Source organism: Oryctolagus cuniculus, chromosome 18 (genome assembly GCF_051225735.1).
Source record: "Oryctolagus cuniculus isolate XC-2025 breed Fujian yellow rabbit chromosome 18, ASM5122573v1, whole genome shotgun sequence".
Lineage (NCBI taxonomy): Eukaryota > Metazoa > Chordata > Mammalia > Lagomorpha > Leporidae > Oryctolagus > Oryctolagus cuniculus.
The window spans coordinates 9,493,924-9,510,950 of NC_142884.1; the positions used below are offsets into that span (position 1 = coordinate 9,493,924).

Consider the following 17,027-nt stretch of genomic DNA (forward strand, 5'->3'; position numbering starts at 1 on the left):
CGACAGGGCCCGGCAGGTCAGCGGGAACCCGGGGGCCGTGATGGCCCGAGTCCTCCGCTCCTGGCCTCTCCTGGCTCCCACCTCGGGCGGCAGCCGCAGCGAGGGGAAAGGGGTGCACTTGCGGCGCATGCGCCCTGCAGCGGGGCCCGGCTCCGGGGCGTTCCGTAATTGGGGAGCCCGGGCGGGCCTGGGATGCGGGGGGGGGGAGGGGCGGCCGTCCCGCGGGAGGGGGTGTGAGTAGGGCGGGGCCGGAACGTTTTTCTCCGGGGCCACGCCCGGGCGGGCACAGTTAACCGCCGCACGGATCATGGCCGCAGCCGCGCTGGGGCAGGTGGGTTCTCGGCCCCGCGCCGCCGAGGGGCCGGGGAACCCCTCGGGGCAGGCGCACTTCCGGCAGGACCACCGGCGCGCGCCCGGTGCGTCCGGCTGGGCGCCGCTGCGGGTGCGACGCTCGGGTTCCGCGGCGGGGTGCCGAGGAGGATGGGGCTCCGTTTGGCAAGGAGCACAAGGCTTGCAGTGGGGCGTGGGGAGTCGGAGGGGCAGGCCCTAGGCGGGCCAGATACAAAGCGGGAAACGTGGAGGAGAGGACCGAAACGGGAGGGGCGCGGCACTGGGTCAGGCTGGGGCGGTTGTGTTTAGGGGTGGGGGGCGGCCGAGGACCTACGGGGTGGGGGCAGGATGAGGGCAGGGCGTTCAAACTCCAGGCCCCCCTGGGAACCGGACGATGAAGCTCGGTAAAGACAATGCCGTGGGCCGTGTTCCCGACCCCCCTTACCTTGGTCCCGGTGACGTGGACGGCCTTCCTCCAAGGCGGAGAGCCGCGCTGCTGCGGGGAGTCCTTGCCGCTAGGTAACCAGGTCCCGCGGTGAGGAGGGGTCGCTGGAGCCCCGCCGGCCACAGCACGGCCCCCGGGGAGGGGGAGGTGTTTCCTGCAGGCGGGCAGAGTTGCGCCTTCCCCTGGTCCTGGGCGGCAGTGGGGGGGTGGTCGCCCCGGGCTGTGATGTGCAGAGGCCTGCCCATACTCTGCCGTGCCGTGGGACCCCCAGCCTCGAAGGCCGCTTTGTCTTGTAGTGGAGACGGGGCTGAGCCCTAGGCTGGGACAGGCGGGAGTCCCCGACCTGGGACAAGCCTGGGGCAGGGAGGGCTGTGATCCGGGGATGGGCCCGGGGTCTGAACGGGGACACTTCGGGCCCCCCTCAATGGGACAGACACACTGTGAGGTTGTGAGGTAAGAGGCTCAGGCTGCGATGTGAATCAGGGGCTGTGACCAGAAGCCCTGGGCCTGGATGAGACAGCATGGGCTGTGACCAGGACGTGAGTGGCCGACTGGGTTGTGGGGCGCGGAGGAGGCTCCCTGGGGTGACAGAGCCCTGCCCGATGGACCCGCCAGCCCCAGTCCTGCCCTTGTGTCTCAGGGCAGGTGTCCGAGCCCCGGCTCCGGTTCTGGCTCCAGCTTCCTGCTAACGCACACCTTGGGAGGCAGCAGGTTCCGCTCAGGTGTGGGAGGCCAGGTGGAGTTTCTGCCCCAGCTGTTGCGGGCGTTAGAGGGAGGAACCAAGAATGGAAAACCCCTAGTTCTCTCTGCCTTTCAAGTAAATAAAACTAAGTAAAGGAACAGTCACACTCCTTGTCCCAGCAGCCCCTCTGCCCTCTGGGGCCCAGCCCTGTCTCTGGGGGGGGGGGGCACCTTCCTGAGCTGAGCCGAGCCCCGCCCCTCAGGATGGAGGCAGCTGCATCACGGGGCCTCCCTCCGTGGCCCGGGATCCGTCCAGCCTGGATGCTGAGCCAGTATCTGGCCAGTGCGGATGTTTTTCTGTCTAGTCTCCCTGAGGTAGTCTCTCTCCGGCAGTTGGGGTCTCTCTCCCCCAGTTTTTTCCCCAGGCCTCGGGGCGCCCTTCCACTCTGCACAGCCCATCTGATCTGCTTTTCATCGATTTCTCTTCCGTTTCCTTGTTCTCGCCATATCCCCCACTCAGTATTTTATCCTGAGGTCTCCTGGCTTTATTTCCTGAGACCTGAGTTTCTCTCTCTCTTTGTTTTGACAGGCAGCGTGGACAGTGAGAGAGATAGAGAGAAAGGTCTTCCTTTGCCGTTGGTCCACCCTCCAATGGCCTCCGCGGCCGGCGCACCGCGCTGATCCGAAGGCAGGAGCCAGGTGCTTCTCCTGGTCTCCCATGGGGTGCAGGGCCCAAGCACCTGGGCCATCCTCCACTGCCCTCCCTGGCCACAGCAGAGAGCTGGCCTGGAAGAGGGGCAACCGGGACAGAATCCGGTGCCCCGACCGGGACTAGAACCCGGTGTGCCGGCGCCGCTAGGTGGAGGATTAGCCTAGTGAGCCGCGGCGCCGGCCTGTTTGTTTGTTTTAAAGACTTACTTATTTGAAAGGCAGAATGACAGGGAGGATCTTCCATCCACCGACTGACTCTCCAAATAACCAACAGCCAGGTGTCGGCCAGGCCAAAGCCAGGAGCCAAGAGCTTCATCCTGGTCTCAGCCAGGGGCCCAGGTCGCAGGCAGTGGCTTAACCAGCTGTGCCACACACCAGCCTCGCTGTCTTACTCATGTGAAAGGCAGAGTGGTGGAGAGGGAGAGGCAGAGAAAGGGAGAAGGAGAGAGAGAGCCTCCACCCGCTGGTTCACTCCCCAGATGCCCACGACGGCTGGGGCTGGGACATGATTCCATCTGGGTCAGAAACCGTGGTCTGCTGCCTCTCTGGCACATTAGCAAGAAACTTGACCGGAAGAGGAGTGGCCGGGATAGAACCAGCACCCTGATGTGGAAGGCGGGCACGCTGAGCGGCAGCACACGCCCGGGCGCCACGCCACCTGCCCGGCTGGGATCCGATCCTTGGGCATCTCCCCGGGGCACCGCGTCGCCCGCCCGGCTGGGATCAGGTCCCTGGGCATCTCCCCGGGGCACCGCGTCGCCCACCCGGCTGGGATCAGGTCCCTGGGCGTGTCCCCGGGGCGCCGCGTCGCCCGCCCCGCTGGGATCAGGTCCTGGGTGTCTCCCCGGGGCACCGCGTCGCCCGACCGACTGGGATCAGGTCCCTGGGTGTCTCCCCGGGGCACCGCGTCGCCCGTCCGGCTGGGATCAGGTCCTTGCACCGCGTCGCCCGCCCAGCTGGGATCAGGTCCCTGGGCGTCTCCCCTGGAGCACCACACCACCTGCCCGGCTGGGATCAGGTCCCTGGGCGTCTCCCTGGGGCACCGCGTCGCCCGCCCGGCTGGGATCAGGTCCCTGGGCGTCTCCCGGCCTCCGACTCTGTTCTTTGCAGATTTGCTCCTCATTTCTGGGTCTTTTTCCCTCATTCTTCCTCTGCCTTCTCTCACTGTCCTTAAACTTCTTCCGTCCTGGCTGTTCTCTGAGGGCTGCTGTCCCTTCCCTGTGTCTGTCCTCTCTCCATGCCTGCTGTCCCACCCCCTCCTGGGCACCAGCTGCAGGGCTGGGCAGGCCACGCCAGGGACACCCGCTCTGCTCAGTCCAGGAGCCCTGGGGCCGCCCGAGACTCACCTGCCGGCCGTGACCGCGGCTGTTCTCGTCCACTGGGCAGGAGTGGCTTTGCCTCCCGCAACCTCAGGACCCAGGCACCTCCCTGCAGGGTTGGGGACACAGGTCACTGGGAGGGGCCACTCTGCTGGAAGCACTGACCTCTGTTCCCCTGAGGTGGGGGAGGGGCCGAGCGAAAGACTGTGGGCTTCTCTTGGGGCCTGCGCTGGCTGTGCTGTGGTGGAGCGGGTAAAGCTGGCGCTCGCGACTCACATCCCATATGGACGTGGACGCCGGTTCCAGTCCCGGCTGCTCCACTTCCCATCCAGCTCCCTGCTGTGGCCTGGGAGAGCAGCGGAAGAAGGCCCGAGTGCTTGGGCCCCTGCACCCACGTGGGAGACTCAGACGGAGGTCCCGGCTTCTGGTTTCCCTCTGGCCCAGCCCTGGCCCCCCGGCCGTTGTGACCATCTGGGGAGTGAATCAGGGGCTGGAAGATTCTCCCTCCCTCTCTCTCTCTCTCTCTCTCTCTCTGTAACTCTGCCTTTATAAAGAAATCGTTAAAAAAGTGAGCTTCGAAATATTGATCAGAGATGATGGGGGACTCCCCGCAGCCTTGGAGGGGCTGCCCACGCGGAACTGGGCTGTCCAGGGTGTGCGGCAAGCTGAGCCCAGTTGGGTCTGAGGGAGGAGGGGCTGGGGCCTGGACTCCTAGTCTGAGGGAGGAGGCGCTGAGGGTCCCGATCCTGGTCTGAGGGAGGAGGGGCTGGGGCCTGGACTCCTGGTCTGAGGGAGGAGGGGCTGGGGCCTGGACTCCTGGTCTGAGGGAGGAGGGGCTGGGGCCAGACTCCTGGTCTGAGGGAGGAGGGCTGGGCCTGGACCCCTGGTCTGAGGCAGGAGGCGCTGGGGGTCCCGATCCTGGTCTGAGGGAGGAGGCGCTGGGGCCTGGACTCCTGGTCTGAGGGAGGAAGGGCTGGGGCCTGGACTCCTGGTCTGAGGGAGGAGGGCTGGGGGGTCCCGATCCTGGTCTGAGGGAGGAGGGGGCTGGGGCTTGCAGTGCTCAGTCCCGGGGGAGCAGGACCTGTAGTCCCTCGTTTTCCTGACCTGGGCCAGGATTTGGGTCCTGGGGGCTTTCACTCACCTGCACAGCTCCCCTGGGCGTCCGCTGCTCTGAGCTGCTCTCAGGCTGGGGCCAAAGTTCCCTGAGTGGGCGGGGCCTCTCTTTGACTTTACCCCCCAGTGGGAGGGGTCAGACTGCCGCGGACTCAGCTCTTTCCAAGGATGTGGCACGCGTGGGGGCGGGGAGTGGGCTTGGCCTGGGCCACGTGTGTGGTGCGGAATCCCGGGGGGAGGGAACCTCACAAGTACAGGGGGTGCAGAGGGGGTGCGGGGGCCCCAGCTCTCTCTCTGCTGGCCTCATCAGCCTTCTCCCTTCTCTTCCTGCCCAGATCTGGGCCCGAAAACTTCTTCCGGTCCCTTGGCTTGTGTGTGGTCCCAGAAGATGTGCCTCCTCCAACTTCAAGGTGAAAGGAAGGGGCTGGACTCCTGGGTTGGGGGGAGGTGCGCAGGGGGCTGGGGTTCTGGACACCTGGACACCTGAGCCTGGAGGAAGACGTACTGGGGCTGGATTTGGGCGTCTGCAGGAGGCCCACAGCTTAAGAGGTGCCGGTGGTAGGCAGTGGGTGGAGGAAATGAAATGAAACTACATATCCCAGAAGCCTCTGTGGTCCGAGGCCTCCCTTCTCTATGGCTCCGAGGCCCGTGGCATCATGGGAGATGTAGTTTATCCCTTTGGCACGCATCTCCAGATTCCAGGACACCTGGTCCCCTGTCTTTCCTCAGGCCGCGGATCTGCAGCTACAAATGACGGCGGAGCCTCAGAAGAAGCCCAACCCCAGCGAGCCCCTGATGTTCGGGAAGACGTTCACCGACCACATGCTGATGGTGGAGTGGACGGGGAAGAAGGGCTGGGGCCAGCCCCGGATCCAGCCCTTCCAGAACCTCACGCTGCACCCGGCCTGCTCCGCCCTGCACTACTCCCTGCAGGTGGTGTGGTCGTGACCTCTTCCTGTTCCCGGCTGCACTTCCTCCGCCTTGCCTTGTCTCAAGCCAGGTGCACCCTCCTGGGTCGGCTTTGCCTGCTTCTCCTTTCTGTGGGTCTTCGTTTCTGAGGCCCTGGGTGTTGCTGGGTCCCCAGCGTGAGCCCCATGCTTTCAGTGTGACTGAAGCAGGACTTCTCCCGGCAGAGAGAGGAGCGTGGGAGGAGGGGCCCAGCCAGTGTCCGGCCCAGCTGCAGGGAGAGCCTGGCATGTCTCAGGGGAGTTGCGGGACTGGAGCATGGCCGAGGAGACCGATCAGGGCCACTGGGTCTTGTCCGAGGGCTCTGGGTAGGGCAGGTCAGGGCCAGATCTGAGACCCTCAGGGCACGTGTGGAGGCCAGGCTGGGGCGAAGGTCCAGGTGGGAGAGCTCTGGGTGGAGAGGGACAGTGTAGGGGCTAGCAGGAGGGGCGGGGCTGGTGCCCAGGGCTCTGCCAGCTGGGCGGGTGGGCCGGGGACCCGGAGGGGAGGGCCCTCTGCCTTTCTAGGAAGAAACTGGGGAGGTGTTGGGTTTCATGACTCAGAGCCAGGGAGGCGCGATGAGCGGCTCACAGCTGCAGGGCCCCTGGCAGTCTGGGTAGGTTTTGTCGTCTACAGCAGGGTTTTATGATATCGGGCGTACTTTCCTGTTCCTCCTCCCCCCACTCCCCCTCCTGATTTATTTATCTGAAAGGCAGAGAGAGAGAGGGAGAGATCTTGAGGTCTTCCACCTGCTGCTTTACCCCCTGAGTGCCTGCGGCGGCCGGGGCTGAGCCAGGCTGAAGCCTGGAGCCAGGAGCTCCATCCTGGTCTCCGGGTCTCCCACGCGGGTGGGAGGGGTCCAAGGACTCCCAGGACGCTGTCCTCCGCCACCTTCCCGGGGGCATCGTTAGGGAGTTGCTGGGACTGGAACCCGGACACCGGCCCGCCCTCAACGCCCACACCGGCTTGCTTGTTTTTCAGAAATCTGAGGGGTTTCCCCCGCTTTCTCTGTACACTGAGCTGGAGCCGACAGGGCCTGCGGCTGGTAGACACCAAGGCGAGCGTGGGGGGTGCACCATGGGGGCTGCAGACCCCCCAGGGGGGCGCCCGGGGCCGCATCCCCCTCTCCTCTCAGCAGCCACAGTTCCTGCCCAGTGTGGCACGCAGACGCTGGCCCGCGTCCTGTCCGTGACTGCCCTCGGGGGCCGGCTGACACCGGGGACCACGTCTGCAGGTCCCCCTCACTCTGGGGCACGCTAATTATGCTTTATTATAATTATATATGCATAACACACACATCACAGGATGCACCACTTCAACCATTTCAAGTACAGTAATGCTGTGTGGCCATCCCCGCTGTCTGTTCTAGAGCTTTCCATCCCCCCGAACAGAAGCCCCCAGCCCGCTAAGCAGTGCCCGAGGCCCCCTGGTTCACCCCCAGATGCCTTCAGTAGTTGGGGGGCTAACACCAGGGCCCCGAATTCAGCTCGGAGCCGCCGGTCTCCTCCGTGTGTCCATCTCACTCTGGCGCTGAGCCCCGCCCCCACTTCCCTGCAGCTCTTTGAGGGCATGAAGGCGTTCAAGGGCAAGGACCAGCAGGTGCGCCTCTTCCGGCCCTGGCTCAACATGGAGCGGATGCTGCGCTCGGCCAGGCGCCTCTGCCTGCCGGTGAGGGGGCCCTGGCTCAGCCCGGGGTGGGGGGGCGCAGGGCCGGGCGGGCCTGGGGGCGGGAAGGGGGGCTCCTGACTGCTGACCCCTCCGGATTCGCCCCAGAGCTTTGACAAGGCCGAGCTGCTGGAGTGCATCCGCCGGCTCATCCGAGTGGACAAGGACTGGGTTCCCGAGGGCAGCGGCACCAGCCTCTACGTGCGGCCGGTGCTCATCGGAAACGAGGTGGGCCCTGCCCCCGGGGCGGGGCTTCTGAGGGGGGGGGGCCGGGGCCTGCGCTCCCGGGTTCCTGACGCTGCCCCTCTGCCCTCTGCAGCCGTCGCTGGGCGTCGGCGGCGCCACCCAGGCCCTCCTGTTCGTCATCCTGTGCCCTGTGGGCTCCTACTTCCCCGGAGACGCCGTGACCCCCGTCTCCCTCCTGGCCGACCCCACATTCATCCGGGCCTGGATGGGGGGTGTCGGCGACTACAAGCTGGGGGGGTAAGCCTTCCTGCCTCAGCAGCTCTGGCTGTGGGAGCCCCTGGGCGAGCACCTGTGCTTCTGAGGTGGGCCTCTGGGTGCCCGGGGGTGTGACCTTGGCATCGGGATCCGCGGCGCGTAGGCGCTCAGTGCGCGCACCGCGTCCAGAAGGAGGAATACCAGAGATGAGCTGGGGTCTCGTCCTTGGGCACTGGGGAGCCCAGGGAGGCTTGGGAGGGAGGGGCAAGCTTAGCGCCGGGTAAGAGACCAGGGTTAGGATAGGGAGACAGGAAGTCCTGGGCCGCAGACCAAGCCTGGACGCCGGCAGTGCGTCCCAGAGGGGTGACCTTGGCAGTGGTTTGACAGCTGGGGGTTTGGTGATCACAAGAGGGGTGAGGAAGATGATTGGGGGGGCACGTACCCCCCCAGGGTCTTCACACCAAGCTCATGGCCAAGGACGCTGTCCTGGGGGTGCCCAGGAAGCCACAGGAGGGCTGTGAGCTGGGGAGGGGGTGCCCCCAGTGTGTTGGGGAGGACGAGGTCCCTCCCCCATCTGACCAGCTTGCCTCCACCAGGAATTACGGGCCCACCGTGTACGTGCAACGGGAGGCACAGAAGAGGGGCTGTGAGCAGGTCCTCTGGCTGTACGGCCCCGACCACCAGCTCACCGAGGTGGGCACCATGAACATCTTCATCTACTGGACCCACGAGGACGGGGGTAGGTCCGGCCCTGGCCGCAGGGCAGGCCCCGGGGGTTCTGGGGGCGGGGTGTGGAGTAACCCCGCCCCCTTCCCTTGCACCTGCCCTAGCGCTGGAGCTGGTGACGCCCCCGCTGGACGGCATCATCCTGCCCGGAGTGATCCGGCAGAGCCTCCTGGACCTGGCTCAGAGCTGGGTGAGGCGCTGGGGGCCTGCGGGGGCGGGGCTCCCGTGGGGGCGGGGCTCCGGTGCTGGGGGGCCTGCGGGGGGGTTCCCGTGGGGGCGGAGCTCTGGTGCTGGGGTGCCGTGTGGGCGGGGCTCCCGTGGGGGCGGAGCTCCGGTGCTGGGGTGCCTGCGGGGGCGGGGCTCCGGTGGGGGCGGGGCTCCGGTGCTGGGGTGCCTGTGGGGGCGGGGCTCCGGTGCTGGGGTGCCTGCGGGGCGGGGCTCCCGTGGGGGCGGGGCTCCGGTGCTGGGGTGCCTGTGGGGGCGGAGCTCCGGTGCTGGGGTGCCCGTGGGGGCGGAGCTCCGGTGCTGGGTGCCTGTGGGGGCGGGGCTCCGGTGCTGGGGTGCCTGCGGGGGAGTTCCTGTGGGGGCGGAGCTCTGGTGCTGGGGTGCCTGTGGGGGCGGGGCTCCCGTGGGGGCGGAGCTCCGGTGCTGGGGTGCCTGTGGGGGCAGGGCTCTGGTGCTGGGGTGCCTGTGGGGGCAGGGCTCTGGTGCTGGGGTGCCTGTGGGGGTGGGTGTGCATCTGTGCCTTGCCGCCCAGGGGGAGTTCCGGGTGGCGGAGCGCGCCATCACCATGAAGGAGCTGCTGCGGGCGCTGGAGGAGGGGCGCGTGCGGGAAGTCTTCGGCTCGGGCACCGCCTGCCAGGTGTGCCCTGTGCACCAGATCCTGTATGAGGGCCAGGTGAGGCCGGGCTGCCGCCGAGGGCGAGGGCGGGAGGGCAGGAGGGCGGCGCGGCGGCGCGGGGCCTCACGCGCCTTTCCCGCAGGCCGTCCACATTCCCACCATGGAACACGGGCCCGAGCTCATCCTGCGCTTCCAAAAGGAGCTGCAGGCGATCCAGGTGAGGCCGGGCGCTCGGCATGATGGAAGGGCTCCCCTCAGCAATCCTAGGAGCAGGTCACGGTTCCGCCCATCACCCCGGGGCCTGCGGGGTCAGCTTGCCGCCTTCCAGAGCCCCGGGCGAGGCTTCGCTGAGAAATCCCCTTTCCCATGAGCCTCTGCGGCCCCAAACGATGTCCCGCTGGGATAAAGCCCTTTCCCATGAGCCTCTGCGGCCTTGGGGTATCCTGGTAGAGCATACCCCGTCCCAAGAGGCTTTGCGCGCATCCCCTCTTCCGTTTATCCTGGGGACTGAAAGCCCTTTCCCATGAGCCTCTGCGGCCTCGGGGTATCCTGGTAGAGCACTGCCCGTCCCAAGAGGCTTTGCGTGCATCCCCACTTCCGTTTATCCTGGGGACTGAAAGTCCTTTCCCATGAGCCTCTGCGGCCCCTGGGCATCCTTCTGGTGAGAGAACGCTTTTCCCCATGAGCCTCTGCGTGCCCCAGCTGCCCGTTGGAGCGACCCCCCTCCCATGAGCCTCGGCAACCCCAGGGTATCTTGGGTAGAAGGAATCCCGTTCCCGTGAGCCTCTGCGCTTTCACCCCACTCGCGGGCATCCTGGGGGCGGGAGGCTGCTTCCCGGGGACTTCCGGGACCGGGGCCTGCTGGGAGTTGCGGTGCGGCTGCCCCTCATGCCGCCCCCGTCTTCCCTAGTACGGAGCGAGCACTCACGAGTGGATGCTCCCGGTGTGACGCCGCGGGCTGCGCCATCCAGGCCCCTCCCCTCGCCTCCTCGTGACTCACCTCAAGTGCAATATGGAGTAGCAGGCCGGGGGCGCCGACGCCGGGCTGCAGCGCGCCCCCGTGTGGTCGCTACACTCCCAAAGCCGTCGGGGCCCGCTCGGCCGCCGGCCCAGCCCCGCATCTCGGCCTCGGGGACCAGGCGCCCGCTGCTCCGTTCCCGGGCCGTGGCCGTGTCTCTCCGTGCGCAGCCCGGCCCCGGTGCTGCCGTTGATTTTTTTTTTTTCCCTCTCTTGTGCTGCAATTTTGAAATAAAATGCCAAAGAACAAGGCGCGAGTGGTCTCCAGCGGCGCGGGGGTCTCCAGCCAGGAGTCCTGGGGACGCCATCGGTTTGCTTTTCCAGGACCCGGTGGCTCCTGCAGCCTGCGGGGGGCGCCCCCTCCCCTCCTGCGCCCACACCTTGCCCTTCCTGGGGACGTCCACTCTGCAGCCAGTCGCCAGGCCAGAGCTGTCCCCCGTCTGCTCTTGTCCCCTCCTCTCTGTCCCCTTAGCCCTGGGGCAGCGGGATTCCCGCACAGAGAGGAGACACCAAGGCTTTCAACAGGAAGTGGTCTCTACTGTGTGCCCACAGCAGGCCCGGCGGAATTCCTTCTCCAAGCCCGAGCCGGAACCCAGAGGGGTCTTTCCTTCTATGTGGTTTTAGCCTCGGGTCTCCCCCACGTGGCCGCGCATAGGTTGGGTCGGTGGTCTCATGTCCCCGGCGGCCGCAGGAGTTGACACAGCACTGCCCGTGGGTCCGTGGTCTGTGGGGAAGTTTCGGGAGAGCCGGGCATCGGGACCAGGCGTGCCACGTTTCTTTGTGGACCCGTGTGCGGGCGGAGGGGCCCTGTGGGACCGCTTGGCAGACGCGGTTGGTGCCAGGCCAGCAGCAGTGTCTTGGGGCAGCAGCGAGCCATTGCCACATCTTCTCATCCTCTTTTGTCAGCAGTTGCTCAAGGAAAGGTTATGGGCCAAAGGCCTCAAGGGACAAACTGGCTCCAGGCCTCTGCCTCTTATTCCTCCCTCCTTTGTCAGTTCCGTGGATGAGCAATGGTCGGAGCTGCTGCTGCCATTTTGTGCCCACGAAGGGTGCCGCTGCCCACACTGAACACGGCAGTGAGCGAGGAGGAAAAAAATCTCTGGGTCTCCCCACGAATCTCCTGATTTTTTTTTTCTTTTTTGGCTTTATTTATTTGAAAGAGAGTTACAGAGAGAGGTAGAGCTAGAGAGAGAGAGAGGTCTTCCATCTGCTGGTTCACTCCCCAGATGGCCGCAACGGCCTGAGCTGGGCTGATCTGAAGCCAGGAGCCAGGAGCCTCTTCCGGGTCTCCCACGCAGGTGCAGGGGCCCAAGGACTTGGGCCATCTTCTACTGCTTTCCCAGGCCACAGCAGAGAGCTGGATAGGAAGTGGAGCAGCCGGGACTTGAACCGGCGTCCGTATGGGACACTTGTGCTGCAGGCAGGGGCGTTAACCCGCGGTGCCACAGCGCCGGCCCCTTCCTTTGTGTTTACGGAAGTCGGGAAGAGCTGAAACCCCTGTGTAAGCCGCTCGGGTCGGTCGTTGGTCCTCTGTTGTCTGCTCGGTGATGTCAGCCGGGGCTGCTCCGTGTCGTCCCAGGGTCAGGGCTCCTGTCGCCCGGGAGCGTCCCTGACTCCAGGAAGCCATCTGAGGCTGTGCCCAGCGATCAGACCCCAGATGAATATCCAGGCCCGCCTCAGGGCGCCCCAACGCTGGACCAAGGGCTCACCCCACCCCCGCTTTTATTTTGTAAAACTTAAACTGTTCGTCGTGTGACTTTTGGGGAGCAAGTTCACCGTCCCGAGACTCCGTTTTCTCGATACAAACAGAAGGGCCCTTAGGCTGGCGCCGCGGCTCCCTGGGCTAATCCTCCGCCTAGCGGCGTCGGCACCCCGGGTTCTAGTCCCGGTCTGGGCGCCGGATTCTGTCCCAGTTGCCCCTCTTCCAGGCCAGCTCTCTGCTGTGGCCTGGGAGTGCAGTGGAGGATGGCCCAAGTGCTTGGGCCCTGCACCCCATGGGAGACCAGGAGAAGCACCTGGCTCCTGGCTTCGGATCAGCGCGGTGCACCGGACGCAGCGGCCATTGAGGGATGAACCAACGGCAAAGGAAGACCTTTCTCTCTGTCTCTCTCTCTCACTGTCCACTCTGCCTGTAAAAAAAAAAAAAAACAAAAAAAAAACAAAAAAAAAAAAACAGAAGGGCCCGCACCCTAGGAGACGGCAGGCGGCCACTCCGGTTCCCGGCCGCCCACGCGCGACACCCGGGCTGCGCAGGGCGCCCCCACCCCGGCTTCACCAGCGTCTGGGGAATGAACCCGTGAACGGAAGATCGGGCTCTGCCTTTGGGGAAAAAAAAAAAAAACTTAATTGCTTTCCATGGCTAATTATATGGTGTGTGTTTCTGCCAAAGTTAAAATTGAAAGTTTGTTTTGTTTTGTGTTTAAGCGGAGGGAAAGCAAAGCTAAGGGCTAAAATAAATGTCGAGTGGTGGGAGCCCCGCCCCGCAGCCCGGCTTCCGGCGCCATCTGGCGGCAGCGGTGGGTATAAAGCTCGGCCGGCACGAGCAGCCCCAGCTCCGGGTTCGATTGCGGCGCGTGGTTGGAACCGTCTTCATGCCGCTATGAAATGCAGACTGAGGATGGGCGTCTGAGAAGGACCCCTCGGGTGATGCTTAAGAAACACCGCCTTGGGCCACCGCCTGTGGTGCCGCACCCCGTATGGGCGCTGGTTCCAGTCCCGGCTGCTCCACTTCCGATCCAGCTCTCTGCTGTGGCCTGGGAAAGCAGTAGAAGATGGACCAAGAAAGGTCTTCCTTTCGCTGGTTCACTCCCAAATGGCCGGTACGACCGGCGCTGCGCCAGTCCAAAGCCAGGAGCCAGGTGCTTCCTCCTGGTCTCCCATGGGGTGCAGGGCCCAAGCACTTGGGCCATCCTCCACTGCACTCCCGGGCTGCAGCAGAGAGCTGGCCTAGAACCCGGCGCCCGTATGGGATGCTGGTGCCGCAGGCGGAGGTTTAACCAAGTGAGCCACTGCGCCAGCCCCCAAGGGAGTATAATTTTTAAAAAAAAAATTGTCACGGGAGCCCTCATTGAAAAGGTGGCATTAGGCCAGCACCGAGTAGCAGCCATTTGGAGGGTGAACCAACGGAAGGAAGACCTTTCTCTCTGTCTCTCTCTCAATGTCTAACTCTGCCTGTCAAAAAGAAAAAAAAAAGGAAAAGAAAAGGTGGCATAAAAAACCCCACTTTTCTTATGAAAGCTGTCAAATACACAGGAAAATAGCGAGACGGAGTCCACAGCCTGTGCGCACCACCAGCACTCAGCAGCTTGGCTTCTGCCGCCTGGTTCTGCACGTGAGGCTCCGTCTCGCACACCCTCAGCTGCTTGTGCCCACGCCTTCCCCTGGCTTTTCTGTCCGCTGTGTATCTCTGCCGCACCTAAGGACAATGGCGCTGAGCCCGCGGCTCCGTCCAGTTCCCAGCAGGAAGTGGCGATGAATGCGGGTGAGGCGTGAACTGAGGGCTTGGCAGAAGAGAACTGAGGCAGCCAGGACCGCCAGTGCAAAGGCCCTGGGGCAGAGGCTGGGAAGACGTGGGCAGAGGGAAGGAGCCTGGTGCGGCCCCCGGGGGAGCCAGCAGAGGGCGCCCTCTGCCGGCCGCGTGCGGACCCGCGCGAGGCGGGCACGAGCAGGGAGCGTCCCTGGAGCCCGGGACCCAACGGTGCGGGTTCGTGGCGCTGAGCGCTGCGGGGCCAGGGCAGCGGCGACCTGGAGGGCGGCAAGCCGTCCTGCTCGGATTCTGGGTGCACTTTGAGAGTCACCCCGTGTTGGAGGGCAGGCCGAGAAGCAAAGCGCGCGGTGTGGCGAGGTTTCTGCAAGTGTAGCCTGTTCACTGCAAGGTTCCCGCTGACATCCCAAACCCCAGAGCCGCGCGGGGTTTCCCTGGGGGAGCGGCTTAAACCGCAGCCGTGCCGCGCGGCCCCCCCCCGCCCCTCCAGCCGGGACTCACCGGCCGGCTGGTCTATGCGCACCTGCTGCCTCCTGCCCCGCCCACGACGTGTTACGGGGATCACAGTAATCCACTTCACACCCTACCAGCTAAAAATATGAGAGTTCCCGTTACTTTTTTTTTTTTTTTGGACAGTGAGAAACAGAGAGAAAGGTCTTCCTTCCGTTGGTTCACCCCACAATGTCCGCTGTGGCCAGTGTGCTGCGCTGATCCGAAGCCAGGAGCCAGGTGCTTCTCCTGGTCTCCCATGGGGTGCAGGGCCCAAGCACTTGGGCCATCCTCCACTGCACTCCCGGGCCACAGCAGAGAGCTGGCCTGGAAGAGGGGCAACCGGGACAGAATCCGGCACCCCGACCGGGACTAGAACCCGGTGTGCCAGCGCCACAGGCGGAGGATTAGCCTAGTGAGCCACTTTTTTTTTTTTTTTTAAGATTTATATTTATTTGAAAGACAGAGTTACAGAGAGAGGTAGAGACAGAAAGAGAGAGGTTTTCCATTCGCTGGTTCACTCCCCAATTGGCCACAATGGCTGGAGCTGCGCTGATCTGAAGCCAGGAGCCAGGAGTTTCTTCCAGGTCTCCCACGTGGGTGCAGGGGCCCAAGGACCTGGGTCATCCTCCACTGCTTTCCCAGGCCACAGCAGAGAGCTGGATCAGAAGAGGAGCAGCCGGGACTAGAACCAGCACCCATATGGGATGCTGGCACTGCAGGCCAGGGCTTTAACCCACTGCGCCACAGCGCCGGCCCCCACACTGCGACCTTGTCTAGGGAGGGAAGAAGTTCAAAGCTCTGCTTCTGTCAACTCCAGTCATAAACCTACCCAGTATCTCTTTTACAAACATACCGGGCCCACCGCCCACTGGAAGCCTGCTCCTAGGTCACGTAGGCTGCAACTGAAACCCACCAGGGCTGTAACAGCTAAGATGGGGATGAACCTAGAAATACTGCGGCACACGCGGGACTGTTGCACAGGTCTCGGGAGATGATTCCCGCTGAGCCCACGGCGTAATAAACTGCTCAACCCTCCACGTCTCTAGTGCCTGTTTAATGGAGGAAGTTTTCCCAACCCAGATTTCTGTAACATTTTCAATTTTTAGGTTAATTTAGTTTAGCTTAGTTTATTTTAAAGATTGATTTTTATGTGTTTGAAAGTAGAGTGACACAGAGAGGGACTTGGGCCGTCTTCTACTGCTTTCCCAGGCCACAGCAGAGAGCTGGATCAGAAGTGGAGCAGCTGGGACTCGAACCAGCACCCTTATGGGATGCTGGCACTGCAGGTGGGGACTTTTCCCGCTATGCCACAGAGCTGGTCCCCACCCTGCTCCTCTTAATGCAAACATCTTGAGTCCAGCATTGTGGCCTAGGGAAGAGACTCCTGGCTCCTGACTTGGGATGGGCTCAGCTCCAGCCACTGTGGCCATTTGGGGAGTGAACCAGTGGATGGAAGACCTCTCTCCGTCTGTCTGTTTCTCTCTCTGTAACTCCATCTCTTAAATAAATACATAAAATCTTCAAAATAAAAAGGAAATGAATACCAAGGGGCTGGCGTTGTGGTGCAGTGGGTATAGCCGCTGCCCGTGATGAGAAGGGGTTGGAATCTCACCATGGGTCTTCGGGTGCCTAAAACACACTTGGAGTAGGAGCATTTTTTTGGTGTGTGTAGCTGTTACGGGACGTTGAAAGAGATCTGTTCTTGTGTCCCATTGAAGAAGAATTTCCACGCAGGCAGGGAGCCAGAACAAAGATTTATTGAAATGAGGAACCTCCTGCCCCAGCAGTCAGGAGGGGGCTCCAAGGGAGGAGTTGCCTGGGAAGCCTGCGGGCGTACTGGCTTCTTTATGCATAAAAGTAGCTACCTAGAGTTAACCAATCAGGAGAAGCGCAGAACCGCAGCGACTCAGAAGGCAGAGAGAGCAACCAATCAGAGGGCTGGAATAACAGCCAATCAGAGGACTGGGATAACGGCCAATCAGAGGACTGGAATAACGGCCAATCAGAAAGCTGGGATAATGGCCAATCAGAGGGCTGGGATTACAGCCAATCAGAGGGCTGAGACAACAGCCAATCAGAGGGCTGGGATAACAGCCAATCAGCGGGCTGGGATAAGAATCAGAGGCAGAGATAAACCCATCAGACATTGGAATCTGTAGGCTCCTCCAGCCTGTTCTGATAAGACTAAGGGTTGCTAACGGCGGCCTGGGGAAGAAGCAAGTGGGCTGTCCACTCTTATCCCGCATCAGGACTGGTGTCCGTGTGCAGGGGGTGGGAGTCTCCGGGGCGCCTCCCCCGTTCTCGGTCGCGCGTGGAGGATGTCTGCATTACCTCCTTAGGGCACGGGGCGGGCGGGTGTGAGGGCATCTGTGGCCAGCGTGGAGGAGAAAGTCCTTCCGCCCCATAAAAGTGTGATAAGAAAGGCAGTGCATACAGGATGCGGGGAGATAGTGGTGTGGCCTTGACTGACTCAGCGGGCCTGGCTTGTCCAGACCCTGCCCACTCCCGGGAAGGTGTTCTTTGCCCTTCTCCTGGGAGTCTCTACGGTAGCTTTGGAATGTCTTGATAAGGCTATCTTGGTTTGCCAGGCGTTGCTGAGCTGAACCGGGTAATCTATGATAACAGTGATTATATCAGGGAACTTGTTATCAGTCTGACCCTGGACTCAGGGTGGTGCCCCCCTCTAACGATGCTGGCCACGCTGCCCCCCGGGTGAGATTCTCTGGCCGACACCCTCTGTGCAAAGGCACCAGTCACCGTTGGCTGAACTGGGCACCGTCCTGGGGGGTGGTGTTTGTGCCTGGCCTCTGCTAAGTG

At 63.4% G+C, this 17,027-nt stretch overlaps 1 protein-coding gene across 6 annotated transcripts; it reads left to right on the plus strand.

Moving 5' to 3' along the window:
- The first annotated feature begins 205 nt into the window (after positions 1-205).
- Positions 206-10,484, plus strand: BCAT2 (branched chain amino acid transaminase 2). 6 transcript variants are annotated; one of them, XM_089318986.1, is made up of 12 exons: positions 206-331; positions 4,935-5,009; positions 5,329-5,532; positions 5,733-5,873; positions 7,102-7,212; positions 7,318-7,437; positions 7,529-7,692; positions 8,247-8,389; positions 8,481-8,566; positions 9,134-9,274; positions 9,360-9,434; positions 10,128-10,484. In XM_089318986.1, the coding sequence occupies exons 1-12, from the start codon at positions 308-310 to the stop codon at positions 10,164-10,166; spliced, it is 1,323 nt and encodes a 440-aa protein (XP_089175112.1). In that variant the 5' UTR covers positions 206-307; the 3' UTR covers positions 10,167-10,484. The 6 variants fall into 6 exon arrangements, with proteins under 6 accessions (XP_089175112.1, XP_051684763.2, XP_069919208.1 ...); XM_070063107.2 differs by lacking the exon at positions 5,733-5,873 and adding an exon at positions 6,526-6,601 and having other exon boundaries at positions 218-331; positions 5,329-5,599; XM_070063105.2 differs by lacking the exons at positions 206-331; positions 5,733-5,873 and adding exons at positions 662-849; positions 6,526-6,601 and having other exon boundaries at positions 5,329-5,599.
- Positions 10,485-17,027: the final 6,543 nt, after the last annotated feature.